Source organism: Ranitomeya variabilis, chromosome 2, assembly GCF_051348905.1.
Source record: "Ranitomeya variabilis isolate aRanVar5 chromosome 2, aRanVar5.hap1, whole genome shotgun sequence".
NCBI lineage: Eukaryota > Metazoa > Chordata > Amphibia > Anura > Dendrobatidae > Ranitomeya > Ranitomeya variabilis.
Window position 1 is genome coordinate 71,831,901 of NC_135233.1, and position 21,431 is coordinate 71,853,331.

Sequence of the window (21,431 nt, forward strand, 5' to 3'; positions counted from 1 at the left end):
TCTCTCTCTCTCTCTCTCTCTCTCTCTCTCTCTCTCTCTCTCTCTCTCTCTCTCTCTCTCTCTCTCTCTCTCTCTCTCTCTCTCTCTCTCTCTCTCTCTCTCTCTCTCTTCTCCCTCTCTCTCCTCTTCTCTCTGGCTCCTGGGCTGGAAACACTAAAGAAATATTGGAAAAATCCAGCATCTGTAATTTTTTTTATTTTTTATTATAAAGCATCACATTTATTTTGATATGGCTCAAAACAAAGAAAAAATGAAGGTAATATAAAACAGCATGGTGGACACCGGGCCTATGCATTTCGAGCCTTACAGGCTCTTAGCCTTGACTCTTGGGTCAAGACTAAGACTTGGTCAAGACTAAGAGCCTGTAAGGCTTGAAATGACTGTGTGTCCACCATGTCATTTTAAATTATCTTCATTTTTTCTATGGTTTTACCCATATCCAAATAAATGTGATGTTTCATATATGTGTATGTATTAATGTGTGTGTGTGTGTGTGTGTGTAAAAAGGGGAAACGCCACAAAAAACTGAAAAAAAGTGGACTTTATTCCCCAAATGGCATGGCAACGTTTCGAAACATCCGAAACATTGCCACACCATTTGGGCAATAAAGTCCACTTTTTCTCCGTTTTTTGTGGCGTTTCCCCCTTTTACACACACACACACACACACACACACACACACACACACACACACACACACACACACACACACACAATGTGTGTGTGTAAAAAGGGGAAACCCCATATATATATATATATATATATATATATATATATATATATATATATATATATATATATATATATATATATATATATATATATATATATATATATATATATATAGGGTTTCCCCTTTTTACACACACACATTGTGTGTGTGTGTGTGTGTGTGTGTGTAAAAGGGGGAAACGCCACAAAAAACGGAGAAAAAGTGGACTTTATTGCCCAAATGGTGTGGCAATGTTTCGGATGTTTCGAAACGTTGCCATGCCATTTGGGGAATAAAGTCCACTTTTTTTCAGTTTTTTGTGGCGTTTCCCCCTTTTACACACACACACACACACACACACACACACACACACACACACACACACACACACACACACACACACACACACACACAGTGTGTGTAAAAAGGGGAAACCCCACATATATATATATATATATCTATGAAAAAATTATTATTTATTATTATAGCGCCATTTATTCCATGGCGCTTTACATGTGAGGAGGGGTATACATAATAAAAACAAGTACAATAATCTTGAACTCTGCCCGTGAGGGCTCGCAATCTACAAGGGATGGGTGAGGATACAGTAGGTAAGGATAGAGCTGGTCGTGTAGTGGTTTGGTCGATCGGTGGTTACTGCAGGTTGTAGGCTTGTCGGAAGAGGTGGGTCTTCAGGTTGTTTTTGAAGGTTTCGATGGTAGGTGGGAGTCTGATATGTTGTGGTAGAGAGTTCCAGAGTAGGGGTGATGTGCGAGAGAAATCTTGTATGCGATTGTGGGAAGAGGAGATAAGAGGGGAGTAGTGAAGGAGATCTTGTGAGGATCGGAAGGTTGCGTGCAGGAAAGTACCTGGAATGGAATATAGGCTGAACTGGATGGACAAATGTCTTTTTTCGGCCTTACTAACTATGTTACTATGTTACTATGTTACCGGGAGACGAGGTCACAGATGTATGGGGGAGACAGGTTGTGGATGGCTTTATATGTCATGGTTAGGCTTTTGTACTGGAGTCCCTGGGTAATGGGGAGCCAGTGAAGGGATTGACAGAGGGGAGAGGCCGGGGAATGTCGGGGGGACAGGTGGATTAGTCGGGCAGCTGAGTTTAGAATAGATTGGAGGGGTGCGAGAGTGTTCGATGGGAGGCCACAGAGCAGGAAGTTACAGTAGTCGAGGCGGGAGATGATGAGGGAATGGACTAGGGTTTTTGCAGATTCTTGGTTTAGGAATTTACGGATCCGTGAAATATTCTTCAGTTGAAGGCAGCAGAAAGTGGAAAGGGCTTGGATATGTGGTTTGAAGGAGAGATCAGTGTCAAGGATTACCCCGAGACCGCGAGCTTGTGGGACTGGAGAGAGTGGGCAGCCGTTTACTATAATGGATAGGGTCGTTGGGGGGGGGGGGGGGGTCGCATGAGATGGGGGGAAAGACGATGAATTCTGTTTTGTCCACGTTAAGTTTTAGAAATCTAGCGGAGAAGAAGGATGAAATAGCGGATAGATATTGAGGGATTCTGGTTAGTAGGGTGGTGATATCTGGTCCATAGATGTAGATCTGTGTGTCATCTGCATAGAGATGATACTGAAAACCGTGAGATTCTATGAGCTGTCCCAGGCCAAAAGTGTAAATGGAGAAGAGCAGGGGCACTAGAACCGAACCTTGCGGGACTCCGACAGATAGGGGGCGAGGTGAGGAGGTGGTGTGTGAATGGGAGACGCCAAGGGATGAGAGGGTCTGTAGTAATAGGGAATGGTCCGCTGTGTAAAAGGAAGAGGACAGGTCCAGGAGGAGGAGGATAGAGTAGTGTCGCTTGCTCTTGGCGGTTAATAGGTCATTGGTGACCTTAGTTAGGGGCAACAAATGAAGGGAACAATAAAATCCCACATCCTAGATGTCGCTGAATTAAATATTCCAGTTGTAAATCTTTATTCATTACATAGTGGAATGTGTTGAGAACAATAAAGCCTAAAAATTATCAACTTAAATCACAACTAATATCCCACGGAGGTCTGCAGTTAGAATGATGCTCAAAATCAAAGTGGAAAAAGAAGTTACAGGCTGATCGAACTTCAGTGGAAATGCCTCAAGACAAGGAAATGATGCTCAGTAGTGTGTGGCCTCCACGTGCCTGTATGATCTCCCTACAAGGCCTGGGCATGCTACTGATGAGGCAGTGGATGGTCTTCTGAGGGATCTCCTCCCAGACCTTGTCTAAAGCATCCACCAACTCCTGGACAGTCTGTGGTGTAATGCGACGTTTGGTGGATGGTGCAAGACATGATGTCCCAGATGTCTTCAATCGGATTCAGGTCTTGGGAACGGGCCAGTCCATAGCTTCAATGCCTTCATCTTGCACTAACTGCTGATACACTCCAGTCACATGAGGTCTGGCATTGTCCTGCATTAGAAGGAACGCAGGGCCAACCGCGCCAGCATATGGTCTCACAAGGGGTCTGAGGATCTCATCTCGGTACCTAATGGCAGTCAGGTTACCTCTGGCGAGCACATGGAGGGCTGTGGGGCCCTCCAAAGAAATGCCACACAACACCATTACTGACCCACTGCCAAATCGGTCATGGTGAAGGATGTTGCAGGCAGAAGATCGCTCTCCATGGCGTCTCCAGACTGTCACTTCTGTCACATGCTCAGTGTGAACCTGTTTCATCTTTGAAGAGCACAGAACGCCAGTGGCGAATTTGCCAATCCTGGTGTTCTTTGGCAAATGCAAAGCGTCCTGCTCGGTGTTGGGCTGTGAGTACAACCCCCATCTGTGGACGTCGGGCACTCAGACAATCCTCATGGAGTCTAATTCTAGCATTTTGTGCAGACACATGCACATTTGTGGCCTGCTGGAGGTCATTTTGCAGGGCTCTTGCAGTGCTCCTCCTGTTCCTCCTTGCATAAAGGCTGAAGTAGCGGTCCTGCTGCTGGGTTTTTGCCCTCCTAAGGCCCCCCTCCACGTCTCCTGGTGTACTGACCTGTCTCCTGGTAGAGCCTCCAGCCCCTGGATACTGGGTTGACAGACACAGCAAACCTTCTTGCCACAGCTGGCATTGATGTGCCATCCTGGATGAGCTGGATGAGCTGCACTACCTGAGCCACTTGTGTGGGTTGTGGAGTTCGTCTCATCTACCACGAGTGTGAAAGCACAACCAATATTCAAAAGTGACCAAAACATCAGCCAGAAAGCATTGGTAGTGAGATGTGGTCTGTGGTCCTCACCTGCAGAACCACTCCTTTATTGAGTGTGTCTTGATAATTGCCAATAATTTCCTTCTGCTGTCTATTCCATTTGCACAACAGCATATGAAATTCATTGTCAAACAGTGTTACTTTCTAAGTGGACAATTTGATTTCACAGAAATTTGAGTTATATTCAGTTGACCGAGTATGACCACCTCTTCCAGAATCAGGTGAGCGCTGGTCACATTCTGAAGTGTGGTATCTAGGCAACGGTGCAGAATGCCGACAGGGAGTATATTACAAGCTGTCTGCATTCTGCAGCCTTTGTGCACCTACAGAATAGGAAAAGAGCCAGGACAACCCCTTTAAGAAAATAAGATGTGAGAATGCTCACGTCTGTTCAGGTCAACAGACTTTTTGTTGCAGTAAATTTATTTGTTTATATTTGTTTACAGGAACAGTCAAGGTCTTGGCGAAGGCATTGAAGTAGATGATGTGTCTCCCGGCCCTCCACTAACAACTGTAACAGAAGAAACAGCACCATCACAGTATGGTCCATCATCTGCCACAAACAGCTCCAGGACTAATGGAAAGATCTGTAGCAACTTGGTAAGATTTTTTTTTTTATTTTTTTTTGCTCTACTTAATTTTTTTTTTGTTTTACAAAACTTGGAAAAGTCGCTGAATTAAACAATAGTCATGTATAGTTACTTTTTTACTTTGTTTGCACACGTTCATGATTTACTAATGACAAATCCAACATGTATTTACAAGAGAATTCACAACATAAATTTCAGCCGACACTCAGATTTCTTCCATGGATGTCTCAGTCGATGCAAGGAGTTGCCCAATTATCCCACATGGATAATCCATTGTTTTCCCGTTCAGAATCTGGAAGAACAGTGAACACGATTGAGCATTCTTACCTCTAGTGATTTTTCTGGACTGCAGGTACAAATCCATGAAGATTGTTTCCGAAGCCTGTGAACAGGGTGAAACACCTGGAACGTTAATCATTTAGGCACCGGATCCTGAACATGTTAAAGATGCTTAGGAATAAGTTCACATGTATAAGAATTTCCCTTTAAGAATTTCAGATAGAAAATCTGCAGGGAAATGCAGTAGCAGCAAAGTGGATCAGATGAAACGAATCTAATCCACACGATTTAAAGAAAAAAATGTCTTCAGCGAATTTGACCTGCAGCTTTTAAATCTACTGGTTGGCATTTCTCATTCCTGTTGGGTCAAGGATTTATTGCGGATTTACCATAATTATTTCCTTCAGGAAGTCCAAATATGCAAGAAAACTCAACTGTTGCTCGTTACCTGCAAAAGTACCAGCCTATCATATGTGAAAGAAAAAAAAAAAGAAAACCCTATACTCCACTCCTAGCAAGGACCAGGAAACCTTTGTAACATCAGAACTTGTCAGTGCACCTTAAGTTGGTTGTCTGGACAATAATCTTAGAATAGTAGATTTTGTAGCTCTTCACAGATGTATACACAATACAGAAAATGTAATCCACTCTCTGGAGAACCCGGCTGCTTGACATGAGATAGCGAACCTGAAGTCCTTGAGCTGCGAGCCGGAGCCTCTGCTGAGCAGCGATATCACATTTCTAGTTGTTATATAGGAAACGCTGAGGCTCGCACTTTTTGTGCCACCTATCAGCGGCTTTAGCTTCGGTGTGTTATTCTGTAACTGACTTGTTGCCGGTCATCTGCAGGATTTGGGATGACATTTCACAATTATTGTGATTGCATCTTCGCCTCTACCTCCCTTATCCGCTCACCTCATACTAACCCTCTGCAGGAATTCCTTCATCTCCATCAATTCCTTCTTGCCGCTGACATTTCTCTTCTCTCCAAGCGTCCGCGGGAGAAGAACTGCGCTGATTACTTGGCGCTCGGGCTGACATATGTTACTCTTGGCGATCATTCGTTTCTTCGGCATCAGATCAAATGAGCAGGGAAGACTGTATAATCTCGTAAATGACAATGTCACCCTTTCCTTCATGCTTATTAGTGGCCTTTTATATAATCTCCTCTGTAGAGCTCCCTGAACGCACCATGAATAAAGGCTTTGAGTCTGATGAAACATTTTACCTGAACAGACATCGGTTTTCATATTATTCTGATAACAAAGCAATTAAAATTCTCTCAGTTTTCGTTTTGAAAGGTTTTCCCCCCCCCCCCTTTTTCTTTTCCTTCCACCACATTACACTGTTGATTTACCGTACATTTTATTTATATCCTTAATATAAGTAGAATTTATTTTCCAAACTTTGCGATACAGTGGGGCCCGGATTCTTCAAGATCGGCAATATTCACTGCAGGTTTGATGAAGGGTTGTGCTGGGGTTAGAGGGCCTGGAAGAGGCTCAGGCGTGTCTTAAAAGTGGAAAGACATAGGCAGAATAAAGTTCTTTATTTGAAATAAAACTCCCCAACCCTTTTTTACCCATTTTTTCTACAAAAAAAACCCACATTCTCCGGGTTCGGCCATCTCTAGTTATTTCTATTTAAAGGCATCTTGTCAGAACTTGGATTGACAGCTTTCTACGTAATATTATGCATAAGGAGGACACTTTCAGTCCATGTCGGGAAGATGGGAGGAAAAGCTGCATTTCATGAATACATCAAATGACTTACTGCTGGTGTTGTGCTGCGGTATAAAACGGATACACTTGCTAATTGCAGATAATACATAGGTTGGAAATAAGAGCTCTTGCAGTACACACGTATCCTGACAGGTTCCTTATCCGTGATGGCCTGGTCATGAATTATTTTACATCCAGTTCTGCCTGTCAGACTCCAGAACAAGGCTCATTGTGTACGCAGGGTATTACGCACATCTTTATTGTCTCCTTAAAGATGGGTAGAAGCATTTTTTTTTAATCAGTTGTGATTTATCACGGATGTTTAATCTAAAGTGGTGTGAGAAAATGATCCTTAATTTATAGTTATTTGCTGCTCTCAATACTATCAATCAAATGTATTGTGTGAGCGTAAATTGTGTGTGAATTTCAGAAGAAAATAATATAATTTGTAAATCGGTCCTGTGAGTATATGGAGGTTTTACCAGCGCATAATGGAATAAGGGAGCCACCACTAGGGCACTAATCTCATCTAATCAGTATTTTATTTCAAACTTTTGGCTTGCCTCGGCGCCACTTATGCTTTAAAGGCTATCTGTCAGCAAGTAATCTGAGGACAGCATGAGATAGGGGTTAAAGCACAGAATTTAGTGATGTCACATATCAAGCTGTGTGCTGTTGCTTACTTAAACTGAAGTTTTAATCGCCTGGTGATTGTCATTGCAGGGGAATACAGCAGGGTGTGAGCCCTAGTCCGACTCCGCCCCCTTCTGTGATAAGCAGCTCACTGTCAATAGACTGTACACACAGAGCCTGGTGTGGGCGGGGTTCGCTTTCTCAGCTCTGCTGCATTGCTGAATCTAAAGTCTCTGATTGTGTTGCAACGGCAATAATCTAAGTGATATATCATTGGATTCAGCTTCTCCTTGCCTACATGATGCTCTCTGAGATGAAGTAGCAAAAACCTGCTGACAAATTTCCTTTAATATATTTTGTCACTGTAAGCAGATGTTTTACCCACCCAACCCTGGAGATTATATATATATATATATATATATATATATATATATATATATATATATATATACATACATACATACATACATACATACATACATACATACATACATACATACATACATACATACATACATACATATATATATATATATATATATATATATATATATATATATATATATATATATATATATATATATATATATATAGCTCTAAGGAAACTAAATGACTAACGTTTAGATGCATTGAAAAATTCAACTTCATTTCTGCCCGGAAAAATTTCTCAAAGACCTACACTGCCAGAAAAATAAAGATGTTACAGCCCTCTCCCCCTGGCTCTTTCATACTCAAAATTGTATTGGAAAAAATATTTTTTTTATTTAACCTTGTCACCTGCTCGGAGTGCTGCCATATGTGGTGTGACGACGGTGTGGCACAGTGGGGGGGACCATCCTCTGAGGTAGCAAGCATCATTTCACGGAGTGCTAGTAGAAGGCTGTGAATATTGATCAGTGAAGAATAACCCGCTCTACCGTGAAGTGCTTCATCACATGCTGGGAGACATTCTCAATGTATTTGAGGTATTTTCAGCAGTTTTCTTGAGCTTGGTGAGGCTGAGAATCACATAGGTTTTTTTTTTAAATATAATATATGTTTAACCCCATTCTGTATTTTAAAAGGATGGAGATTACCGTTGTATAGTATTTTTGGTTTATTTAGTAGCTCACTGCTCAGGAAAATTAGGCTGATTATCTACCTCAATGCGCTGTATGAAATCAACATGTAAAATAAAGTAGTAATCTGTCAGATACACTGAATATTGGTGAAAATGTCAATTACTGGTGCATCATTAACCCTCCTCAGTCGGCGACTACCATATGGGCATGTTAGCCATGTTGACCGGGTGAGTTTAGGAACAGGACATGTGGGGATCTCTGAGGATAAGTATCACTTTTATTATTTTATAACTGCGCTCTGCCTTTTTTTTTTGGCTGAAATATTCCTTCACAGTTTCTAATTTTAAGATTAAACTTTCAACCGAGGAAGAGAAAGTGGCTGGCTTAGCTAATAAACTTCACCAGAAAGTCAGCCCCTTCATCACATCCCAAAATGAAGGCCGAAAGGAAACGCCTGTCGCTTATGGACCAATTGCAGAGCTCGGTTCTGTTCTGAGACCGGTCATGATGGCGCCATCATGATTAAAGTATATTAGTAAGATTATTCAGGTTCCATTTGAGTTTCATTGTAACAACTTTGTTCTGTTTGGACAACCACTCTACTATATGGTCCTGCTCATCGTTATTGGCACCCATGAAGTGCAAGTACATAATGTTGAATGAAAAAAATGAATCAAGTGAAAGTTTTTTTTGTATAGAGCACTTGTGTTAAATACAAAAGAACAAATGATAAATAATAATTTAAAACAAAAACAATGGGAGGGAAAAATAGAAAAATCTAAAGCTTTCTGTGACACTGGTATTGGCACCTTTAAATTAGCATGGGAACACATTTTAGCTCACCTGTGGTAAGTCACAAATGAGAATCACCTGTGATTAATGGTTGGCGCCCACGTGACATAAATTAGCCAATTAATGATTAATTCAGTGTTTTAAAAAAACACATGATAGTCCTTGTTCCTTTGTCACAATGATGAAGACAAGGAGCTGTCTGAGAACATCAGAACTGCTATTATTAGCAGACACAAGGACTTCCAAAAGGTATAAGGCCATCTCCAAAGACCTTGGTATCCCAGTTTCAACAGTGCGCAATGTTATTAGGAACTTTGCCAAGCATGGAACCGTGAAGAACCTCTCTGGATGTGGGGGAAAGAGAAAAATTGACAAGAGATGTCTTTTTGAAGGTTGGTGCGAATGTTGGAAAAAAACACCACTTTAAACATCTAAAGACCTAAAATCCAACCTGGAACAGTCTGGGTTATGGTTTCAGCAAGCACCATATGCCTCACACTAGACAAAGTAGAGCTTTATGGATGAAGACCAAGGCATACACTATAGCTGAAGAAAAGACATAAAAAGGAACTACTGATCTTTTCCAAAGAGTACCTTTACAAACCACAGTTCTGAAAAAATGTTCTGTGGACAGATGAAACAAAAATAGAAGCTTATAAGGAAGAGAGCACCCTACCAACAGTTAAGCATGGTAGAGGATCCATAATGCTGTGGGATTGCTTTTCTGCATCTGGTACTGGAGGCCTTGACTGTATTACAGGAATCATGAAATCAAACAATTATCAAGAGATTTTAGAGCCAATGTAAGAAAACTTGGTTTGAGTCGAAGATAATGGGTCCTCCGGCAATTTAATGACTCAAAACACATATCCAAATGTACACAGGAATGGTTGAAAAAGGAAAAAATTGACTTTTTTTTTTTTAAATGACTAGCAATGAGTCCTGACCTCAATCCCATTGAAAATCTTTGGGGTGAGCTGAAATCTGCCTTTGGGAACAAGAACCCTGCAAACATTCAAGAGCTTGAAGAGTAGGAGATGCTGCCAGCTGAGAAGTTCAAGAAGCTTATAGATGGCTACAAGAAACGTCTGAAGGCTGTCTACAATCCCAAGGGTGGGCAGCCAAGTGTTAGTTAGAGGTGCCTTTATTGCTGCACAAGCTGTTACTACTTTGAAATTGCCAGATGTAAGTTGAAAAACAATGTTTTATTGTTGGATTACTTTGAACCCCTAACTAAAAAATCCTGAGGATATAACTATGGTACATTTCCAATTATTTCTGAAGATATTGTACAGTCCATGAAAAAATGAAGAGGTGCCAATAATGGTGAGCAGCACTGTATGTATAGAAACCCCTTGGCAAGGTACAGATGCAGAAAGCTCAGGATTACTTTTGCTGGCCATGTAATCTTGTTTTCTCAATACTTTAATAAGTATCTGTCAAATGATTTTCCCCACTATTACATTTCTGTATTACAGCCATCTGCTCGCAGCTCTGAAAGTGATGCGAAACCGGTAAAACCTGCACCTAGGAAACGCGTTCTTCCAAACTGGATGTTGCTGGGAGACCTCCCAGTTCAGGCTCTTCCAACCCCTGTTATTACAGCAGGTAGGCTTGTGCCTTCTTTTATGATCCTGTGTGAATAATCATTACTTCATGTCTTTCCTGGAAAGCTGCATATGCCGGATTCTCTGTAATTGTGTGTACCTGGCACACATTCTAGAGTCTACAATGCCGGCACTAATTGTTTTGTCTGGTTCTAAGAATTGTAGTTGAATACCTTGTGCAGCGTACAGCGGGCACTGCTACCACACATCCGTTACTTCATCATCATTACATGAGTATTCTAGCAGAAAATATTTATTCTCCGTCTGATGGAAAAGTGAGAAATATGACATTATTGGATTCCAAAGTCTGAAAACCCCACTGACTGCTATTACGAGAACTTTTTACTACCATTTCAAAGGATGTCAGACTTGTTTTTCCTTATGTAAAGCTGATATTGACTGCATTAACGATAACCGTGTACCACTATACAGAATTAAGATGATTGGGTAAAATTCTACGTAGAAACGGGCTGCGGAATACATGAGCTCTGCAACCTACCAAAACATTTTAGGGGGTTTTTTTTCAGAGAGAAAACCACCCAAAAGCATTGAGGTTTATTAAAGGGAACCTGTCAGCTGATTGATGCCGCCTAAACCACGGACGTCATAAATCGGACTGCGCGATTGCAGATGAGATCCTCCGCCTCCGGCTAGTCTTGAATGACTACTTTGAGGCCGATCCCTGGCGGCTTCTCCCTGCCCTTCTTTCCTTTAATAATGGGTCTCTCACAATGTTTGTATAGGGAGAGACCTGTCAATCATAGGAAACGGGTGGGGAGAAGCCGCTGGGGGACCTGTTTCGGACCAGTAGTCCGGCTTGTCGGAGTATGTGTTTTGTTTTTTTCTGAAATGTGAAACCGTTCTCAAATAAAACGGGCACAGATGCAATTAGTACAGTCTGTGTCTGCTTCATGTTGCCCAGTCTGATTCAGTGGACAGGTTCCCTTTACAGTGGATCTGATGAGGCTGGTATACTTATTGAGAATATTCCTATCAGAATGGCTATATGAGCATTTCATAAGGCGCGCTCAGGGTTATTTGAATATTAAGGAGGGGGAGAACTTTCAGAAAGGATTTGGGTATGTGCACACGTTAAGTATTTACTTTTGCTGAATTAGCTCTAGTTTTTGAAATAATTCATCCATGAAAATAATGCATTTCCCCAATGTGACTTGTGTGTGATAAACAAATGCAATAGCTTTTAGTCTTTTGACTCTTTAAGTGTCTTAGGTAAGGAAATATCCCATATACCGTATATACTTGAGTATAAGCCGACCCCCCTAATTTTGCCACAAAAAACTGGGAAAACTTAATGACTCGAGTATAAGCCTAGGGTGGAAAATGCAGCAGCTACTGGTAAATGTCAAAAATAAAAATAGATACCAATAAAAGTAAAATTAATTGAGACATCAGTAGGTTAAGTGTTTTTGAATATCCATATTGTATCAGGAGCCCCATATAATGCTCCATACAGTTTATGATGGGCTCCATAAGATGCTCCATATTAAAATATGCCCCATATAATGCTGCACAAATGCTGATTATGGCCCTATAAGATGCTCCATAGACACATTTGCCCTGTACAATGCTCCACAAATGTGGATTATGGCCCCATAAGATGCTCCAGAGATATTTGCTGCACATGGCCCCATACAGATATTGCCCCATATAATGCTGCACATAGCCCCATAAGATGCTCCATACAGATATTTGCCCCATATGCTGTTGCTGCGATTAAAAAAATAAAAAATCACATACTCACCTCTCAGGCCCACGGCACTTGCTATATTCACCTGCTCCCCATTCCACCGTCGACCGCCGCTGTGTCTTCCCCGTCCTGTGCACTGACTCTCAGGCAGAGGGCGACACACACTAATCACATCATCGCGCCCTCTGACCTGAGCGTCAGTGCAGAGGACGCGGAAGACGCAGCGGCGTCGACGGTGGAACGGGGAGCAGGTGAATATAGCGCACTGCGTTATACTCACCTGCTCCTGGCGCGGTCCCTGCACATCTGTTCCCCATCGCCGGCAGCTTCTTCCTGTAGTGAGCGGTCATATGGTACCGCTCATTACAGTAATGAATATGCGGCTCCACCCCTATGGGAGTCGGGTCCATATTCCTTACTGTAATGAGCGGTACCATGTGACCGCTCACTACAGGAAGAAGCTGCCGGCGCCGGGGAACAGACGTGCAGGGACCGCGCCAGGAGCAGGTGAGTAGTATTACACAGCTCCGCTCCCCCTCCCCTGCCGACCCCTGGGTATGACTCGAGTATAAGCCGAGAGGGTTACTTTCAGCCCAAAAAAGTGGGCTGAAAATCTCGGCTTATACTCGAGTATATACGGTAATTATTTTGTATTTCAATTTGTAGACTTAGAATGCTATAAAAGCGACTTTTTGAAGCCAGAATTCTACTGTAATGAACTATTAAATATCTCAGAAACTAGAGCCAATCTGGCAAAAGCGAAGTCATATTCTTAGTCAGCTCCATAAACTTAATATAAAACAGGTCAGACATCGTTAGCCCCAAAATCACTGTATACCAATGTAATGTATGCACTTTGTATGGTGAAATCTAGTGATAGATCCTTCTTAATCTCTAGGTTAAGTTCAGACGCCAGCCTATGGCTAGGCTTGAAAATATCAGGTCACTCGTGACTCTTATACAACTTCACAAATCCTGAACAGATTTTCAAAGATGTAGAGAAAAAGGTCATTGTCTACATGTTCAAAGTTGATAGAGTTCCCTTGACACAGACATATAGATGTAGTTTGTGCCAAAGCCCCCTGCCATACCTTCCCTTCACGTGTCTTAAACACCACTGTCATCCCGAGATCCGCGTAATGATGAAACTGTTTGTACTTTATATATATATATACGAACCCACAGTGAATCTGGATCTTCCCAAACAATCATTATTAAAGGGAATCTGTCATCTGAATTTGGCAGGCTATGTAAATGCCCTGTTTTCGGTCCAATGGGCGGTGTTTCTTCTTTTTGCCTCCACCCCATCCTTCCCCGCTGTCCGCAATATTTTCCGGAATTGGTGTAGGTGTCCTCCATAGTTCGCGCGTGTGCAATGCAATTTTTTCTCGCGCACGCGCAGTATGCTTTGGCCAACTGCAGGCAAAGCCGAAAAGCATTTCTGCGCATGCGCCGGCGCACTAAGTCCTGGAAGTATTTCTCTGTGTTCCGGGACATAGTGCGCGGGCGCATGCGCAGTAATGTTTTTCGGCTTTGCCCGCAGATGGGCAAAGCATACTGCGCGTGCGCGAGAAAAGATTGCATTGCGCACGCACGAACTATGGAGGACACCTACTCCAATTCCGGAAAATATTGCGGATAGCGGGGAAGGATGGGGTGGAGGCAAAAAGAAGAAACACCGCCCATCGGACCGAAAACAGGGCATTTACGTAGCCTGCCAAATTCAGGTGACAGATTCCCTTTAACTCGATTAACCAGTGAGGGAATACTTGTAGGAACACAAAGAGATGTAGTTAAAAATAATATAACATAAAGGAGGGAAATATGCTCTTGGGATCTCTGAAGCACTCTGTGTTATTAGCAGTTGATTAATGGGATTATACTGTACAAATTTCAAATCTCCAAAAATGTGCAAAGTCTGATGCAGATGGTAATGCTATGTTAATCCTCAATGTTTAGTGTTGTAATGCCATTGCTCCATTGTTACTTGTGGTTTGTTTTTTGCCATTTGATAAGTTCCGGTCATACACCGGGTAAGGGGGTGTCTGAGGACCCTTTTCTTGACGTTGGTGTTGATCTCATAGGCAGCATGTTTCCCTATTTGGTTAGGATATGCCATACCTTTTTGGAATATGAATACTATTTTAAAGTGTACATGTTGTGACTAGATTCAGGATGGGTAACACTGAATGCTATTTGTTGGACTATGAAACCTGCCTGAGTACAGACCGATTGTGGGTCTCATGTCCTCAGCTCAACAGCGTAATGGGCAGAGATGAAGCTGTTGTGCTATAACGAACAAATAAACTGTAGTGCTATAGCCTGCAAACATGACGTATATGAAATTGGAATTGCATTACTGTTCTAGAAAATAGGAATAGGATGATACTTAGCGCGTAAATTGGCCAATTCATGTATGCCCAGCAGCCACAAAAGGGCGATTCTTTTCTCTGGGAACCTAACCTAATGTGATCAGATGTGTGAAAAGACCTGTAGTACTCGGCCAAGCTCTATTGCTACACCAGAATACTTTACAAGGCACTGAACATGGAAGGAGAGCAAATAGCCATGTTGTTATGACCATTTTAGCCAAAGCTTGTAGCAGAATAACAGATATATAGGCTACATTCAATCAAAATTGTTTATTTACCTTTGTTAGGTTGTTATTAAATCATATAAAGCCCCATAAAAATTTCTTTATTTCAAAAAATGTTTAAAAAACCACCATCCTGTGGTCTTCCCAAAACATCACAAAAAACACACCGTGAAAAAACTGGTTTGAAGAACTAGTAACCCTACAATGATATCTGAGCTGGTACCTTTGTTAGGTTGTACCGTAAACTGCTCGTTTATTTGGACTCCCATGACAGCACTACGAGAGAGGGGATCCGCCCTTCAGGAACAGGAAACCTACAGAGATACAAAAGGGCGGCACCTCTCCCTATGCATCAGTTGGTTTCCTGTTCCTGGAGGGACAGGATCCTACAGATGAAAATCTCCGTAGTGGATCCCAGGCCGGCCGGCCGAATCTGGTAGCGGGGGGGTCTCCTACCTCGGCCGGTGCGGATGTCCCTGGAGGCGCCACGGTGGTCCTGGCTGGACTGCACGTCGGTGGCGTATGGCAGCAGGGAGCAGGGTCCGGAGGATGCCTGATCTCCATTCTATGCCGGCGTTGGTAAGTATATCCCCCCCCTTGGTTCTTGCAGCGATGCGGTGCGGCGGTGGAGTGGGGTAGCGGTGACGGGAGAGCGGCGCCGACCGGAGCGCTGTCGCACATCTCCGGCGTCCTGCACCGCTCTCAGGAGCGTTTCCGGAGTGCTGTGACGCCGGGGGCGGAGTCGGCAGGCGCTTCCGGGTTACTGGATGGCTGCGCATGCGCAGTCTATCCAAGATGGCGGCGCCCATCGATCCTGGACACCGGATTCCCCACTAACTACCGCTGACCTCCCAGCTGCGGTCTGGTAAGCAGAAACCAATGGGATGACGCCAGGCAGCCTGCTGACCGGAACCCAGGGGGATTTAAGCAGGTGTCGGACTTAGAGCCCTGCTTTTGGTCACACTTCCATCATGGAGAGTGATGGTGAGCAGCCTCAGCTACTGGAGGTGCGACAGAAGCCCTTGGAGAAGGAGCATGTCAGGAGTGACCAGTCCAGCCGCAAAAGCTCGTCCAAGCAGGGATCGAGAGCGTCGACTGGGAAAGAACCCCCTCGTGTTCCGGTACCTTTCTTGGCGTACGCTGGTAAGTGATCTACGTGAATGTTCACTCAGTGACGCGGGCCCCCTTATACTTTGTCATTCTAGGGGAAGAAAAGTGCAAAGACGAAACATAAGGAGTGCGCCCTATGTGGAATCCCCTTACCAGATTCTTATCCCAAAAAGTTATGTGCCCCCTGTATACAGCAGACGGTGAGGTCTACAGGTGTGGTAGGGGTTAAGGGACATCAGGTCGGATAGATGGTATCACCTTATTGTCCTCCCCTAGGTAGCGGAAGAATCTGCAACTACGGCTAACTTAAAAGAGATGATCCGTCTGGAAGTAAGGGAATCCCTGCGGTCTCTATCCCAGGCGGGAAGTTCAAAACCTAGAACTCCCTTAATCTCTGAGTCTTCGGAGGAAGAAAGAGAGGAAGGTTCCTATGGCTCTATTCCCTCTTCCTCGTCATCGGAAGAGGACTCTGGCCGTTTTTGTCTGCCGCTGGACCGAGTTGATAAACTAGTTAAATCGGTCAGGGGTACGATGGGCCTGGAAGAGCCAAAAACTCAACCTTCCAGGCAGGAATTAATGTTCAGCGGATTAGACCATAAGAAACGCAGATCTTTTCCGGTGATAGATAAAGTTCAAGAGTTAATTCTCCGAGAGTGGAAGAAACCGGAGAAAAAAGGCTCGTTACCACCAGCTTTAAAACGCAGGTATCCCTTTGAGGATGCAGCGGTTGATACCTGGGACAAGGCCCCTAAGCTAGATGCTGCGGTGGCAAAAGCGTCCAAAAAAGCCGCATTACCCTTTGAGGATATGGGGTCCCTTAAAGATCCGCTTGATAGGAAGGCAGACACCTTTCTTAAAGGTACCTGGGAGATGGCGGCTGGATCTCTGAGACCAGCGGTGGCCGCAATGTGTACAGGAAGATCCTTAATGGTCTGGCTGAATCAGCTGGAGTCACAACTTAAGGAAGGTGCGTCCAGGAATACAATCCTGAATGCGCTCCCAGTAATTCAAGATGCTGCGGCCTTCCTGTCGGACGCTTCATTGGATTCTGTCAAGATGGCGGCCAGAGCAGCAGGTCTTTCCAACGCGGCTCGTAGAGCCTTATGGTTAAAATGTTGGTCCGGTGACATCCAATCAAGATCCAAGCTCTGCGCTATCCCATGTAAAGGGGAATATCTCTTCGGACCAACTCTGGATGACTTGCTTGAAAAAGCAGGTGATGATAAGAAGAAGTTCCCTAATCTGGCATCAGCATCTTACCGTCGCCCCTTCAACAGAAGGAGGTTTGGTCGCGGAAGGAAACGCGCGTCCTCACCCTCGAGAGATAATTTCAGATGGGAGGATAGACGCAAGAGAGGTACGGGCTATATGTTCCGCCGTTCCTCAAAAGAACGTAAAAAGTCAGACCAATGACTAGCAATCCCTGTGGGAGGGAGATTGGCAGCCTTCTCTTCCGCATGGTCTGACATCACTAATAGTGACTGGGTCCGAGGCATTGTATCAGACGGCCTGAGACTGGAGTTTGACCATTGGCCTCGGGATAAGTTCAAATTAACCCCCTTACGTTCCTCCTCTATTGAACAAACGGCTTTGGAAGCTGAAGTCACCAATTTATGTCTTAAAAAGGTGCTGATTGAGATCCCAGATTCAGAAAGAGGAAGAGGGTTCTACTCTCCTCTATTTCTGATTCAAAAACCAGATAAGTCATTTAGGACCATCATTAATCTTAAATCTCTTAATGAATTCCTGGTTAATAAAACCTTCAAAATGGAGTCTTATCAGTACTACAATAAAGATGTTGTTCAAACACTGCTTTATGGTAGTTGTAGATCTTAAGGACGCATACTATCATGTTCCTATCCATGAGAACTTCCAGAGGTTCCTGAGGGTGGCGGTGTCTATAGAGGGAATTGTTCGTCATTTTCAATATCGAGCCCTTCCCTTCGGCATTTCTGCAGCTCCTAGGGTATTTACCAAGGTAGTCGCTGAGGTTATGGCATATTTGCGAGAATCCGATATCCTCATAATACCTTATCTGGATGATTTCCTTATTGTGGGGAATTCAGCAGATCATTGCCTTTCGCAAGCAATGACAGCCATAGCCAAACTAGAACATCTGGGCTGGATTATAAATTATGACAAATCCCGTTTACAGCCCCTAAAAATTCAGAGATTCCTCGGACTGTTATTAAATTCAGAGACCCAACAATGCTGTTTGCCGCCTGATAAATTACTCCACATTCAACAACAGGTGTTGAAGGCGATTAATAAACCATCCATGACCCTTAGACAGGCTATGTCACTGTTAGGATCCCTAACTTCGTGCATTCCTGCCGTCCGTTGGGCCCAATTCCATACCAGACCTTTACAGTTTGAGGTTCTGGACAATGATAGAGCCTTACAGGGGTCCTTGCAGGGTCAGGTGACGTTAAGTCCAGTAGTACTTACATCTCTCAGATGGTGGCTAGTAGAAGGCAATCTGTCGGCAGGAGTTCCCTGGGTGACACATGTGACTCGTGTAATAACAACTGACGCCAGCCCTACGGGATGGGGGGCGCACATGGGTGACATCGTAGTTCAAGGGCTATGGGACCCTCAAACATCAGCTTCCTCCAATCAGAGAGAGTTAATGGCTATTGAGCTAGCAGTTAAAAAACTCCTCGTGTATCTACAGGGTCACCATGTCAAGATCCTCTCCGACAACCAGGTGGCAGTAGCCTACGTAAACCACCAGGGTGGAACACACTCCGAATCTCTGATGGAAGTAGCAGACCGCCTTCTCCAGACAGCAGAGAGCAATTTACTATCTTTAACTGCTCTACATTTAAAAGGGAAAGAAAACATAAAAGCGGACTTTCTAAGCCGCAACACGTTAAAACAAGGGGAATGGTCCCTGAACAGAGACATCTTCGGTCAGATTGTCCACATGTGGGGTCATCCAGACGTGGACCTGTTTGCCACCAGGGACAACAGAAAAACAAAAAAATTCTGTTCTCTGAATCCCAGGGAGAATCCGTTGGCAGTGGACGCCTTCTTGATCAAATGGGACTTCCGTTTGGCTTATGCGTTTCCCCCGCTGGGCCTATTACCTCTTGTGGTCAGGAAAATAAGGGAGGACCGAGCAAGGGTCATACTGGTCGCCCCTTTCTGGCCCAAGAGAGCTTGGTTCGCGTGGCTCAGGACCATGTCGGTGGAAGACCCCTGGGTACTTCCGGACATTCCCAATTTACTCCATCAAGGTCCGATCACCCATCCGCAGGTGAAGGGGCTCCATTTGACGGCATGGTGTTTGAGAGGTCATTATTAAAAAACAGAGGTTTTTCCCCAAACTTAATTGATACCCTTATGAAGAGTAGAAAAAATATAACAACAAAGATCTACTCTAGAACCTGGAGGAAGTTCTTGGCCTCTTCAGATTTCAGAATTGAAGAAGGGTTACCAATTAACCAAATTTTAGAATTCCTGCAGAAAGGGTTAGAGTTAAACCTATCCACGAGTACACTAAAAGTACAAGTCTCAGCCCTGGGGGCCCTGTTTTCTTGTAACGTTGCTAATAACTATTGGGTATCAAGGTTTATAAAAGCTTCCAGTAGAGCTAGACCTATACACAAGAACAGGTCGGTACCTTGGGATCTCAACCTAGTCCTGTCAGCCTTGACTAGAGAACCGTTTGAGCCCTTACATTCTGCTTCAATTAAATTATTGTCCCTCAAGACAGCGTTCTTGGTAGCGATAACATCTGCTCGTAGAGTAGGGGACATTCAAGCGCTCTCTAGACTCTCCCCATATACAGAGTTTTTACAGGACAGAGTAGTCCTAAAACCGGACCCCGCCTATTTGCCAAAAGTCGCCTCACATTTTCACAGATCACAGGAGATAGTGTTACCATCATTTCTCCCTAACCCCTCTAACGCCAAAGAAGAACTACTCCATACATTAGATGTTAGGAGATGCCTGTTAGAATACATCACAGTCACTAACGCTTGGAAGAGAGAGGATGCGTTATTTTTATCCTTCCAAGGTCCTAGGAAAGGGCTTAGAGTTTCGAAGTTCACACTAGCGAAGTGGATTAGGGAGGCTATCTCTCTGGCTTATACTGCAGGTGGAGGTCCGGCTCCGCAGAATCTGAGGGCGCATTCCACCAGGGCCATGGCTACATCCTGGGCGGAAAGATCTGGAGTATCAATCGACCAGATATGTAAGGCAGCTACGTGGTCGTCCCCTTCCACCTTTTTCAAGCACTATCGGTTGGACTTGGGGTGCTCCTCTGATCTCACCTTCGGGTTAAGGGTGCTGCAGGCTATAGTCCCTCCCTAAGGTAGTTTTACATCTCTGTAATTCTCTCGTAGTGCTGTCATGGGAGTCCGAATAAAGCATTAAGCTACTTACGGGTAGCTGCGTTTTTCGGAGGCCCATGACAGCACCCTTAGTTCCCTCCCTATTCACGGGGGGTTGCACTTCCTATAATGTATATAATGAGATATATATAGATCTCACGTGTGGTATTTGTATTGGATTAGTTTTGTATATAAACTGTATATAATATTTGTGTGCTACTAACCGCGGTAGTCCTCTCAGGCTCTAATATACAACTGATGCATAGGGAGAGGTGCCGCCCTTTTGTATCTCTGTAGGTTTCCTGTTCCTGAAGGGCGGATCCCCTCTCTCGTAGTGCTGTCATGGGCCTCCGAAAAACGCAGCTACCCGTAAGTAGCTTAATGCTTTCATCTTCTACACCTAACTGGTGTGTGTTAATGCACAGAGAAACTGAATTTGCAAAGCTTATACATTTGTAGGGATGATTAACTATTAAGTAGGTTTTACACCTGAAAAGAGTGATGTATTTACTTTGAAAATCAATGTCAGAATGGTTGTATTTGTAAGTTTCTATTTAAAAGTAAAAACTCCATCCACCCACCAAGCCTGCTTGACAGACTTGGTGTCACTCTTCACAGCTGCTGAGATCTCTCACTTCTCAGTACAAGCTGCAGCTGTCAGCCAGGCTGGGTGGATGGACAGACATGAATTGCACTTGGAGGCATCAACTCACTCTTTGGTTGGAATCATAAAACACTCATCTAAATATCAGCATTATGCAACCAACTTGACATAAGTACATCAGCATCACCGTAATCTGCAGGTAATTAGAGTTCATATATTGCTAAAGGATTTGTCAGTGTACATAGACTTCAGATTTAGGGGTTATCCGGGACTATCCGATTAGTGATCTATCCATATGATATGTATCTAGGCGATGCTTACATCCAACCATTACTGGAGCAGATATCAGCTGATAGGTGGAAGTTTTGGGTATTGGACTTCGACAGATCCTATATTGATGACCTACGGATAGGTTATCAATATCAGTCTCGTACAACCTCTTAAAGCAAACCTGTCAGCAGGATTTTGCTA

At 43.7% G+C, this 21,431-nt stretch overlaps 1 protein-coding gene across 1 annotated transcript in view; it reads left to right on the forward strand.

Annotated features, from left to right (window-relative positions):
• The window catches only part of APLF (aprataxin and PNKP like factor), a 152,265-nt gene that overhangs the window by 51,837 nt on the left and 78,997 nt on the right, over positions 1-21,431 (forward strand). The window contains exons 4-5 of the mRNA XM_077282554.1: positions 4,369-4,522; positions 10,477-10,606. Coding sequence (XP_077138669.1) covers positions 4,369-4,522; positions 10,477-10,606 — 284 coding nt within the window. The remainder of the gene's footprint in view (positions 1-4,368; positions 4,523-10,476; positions 10,607-21,431) is intronic.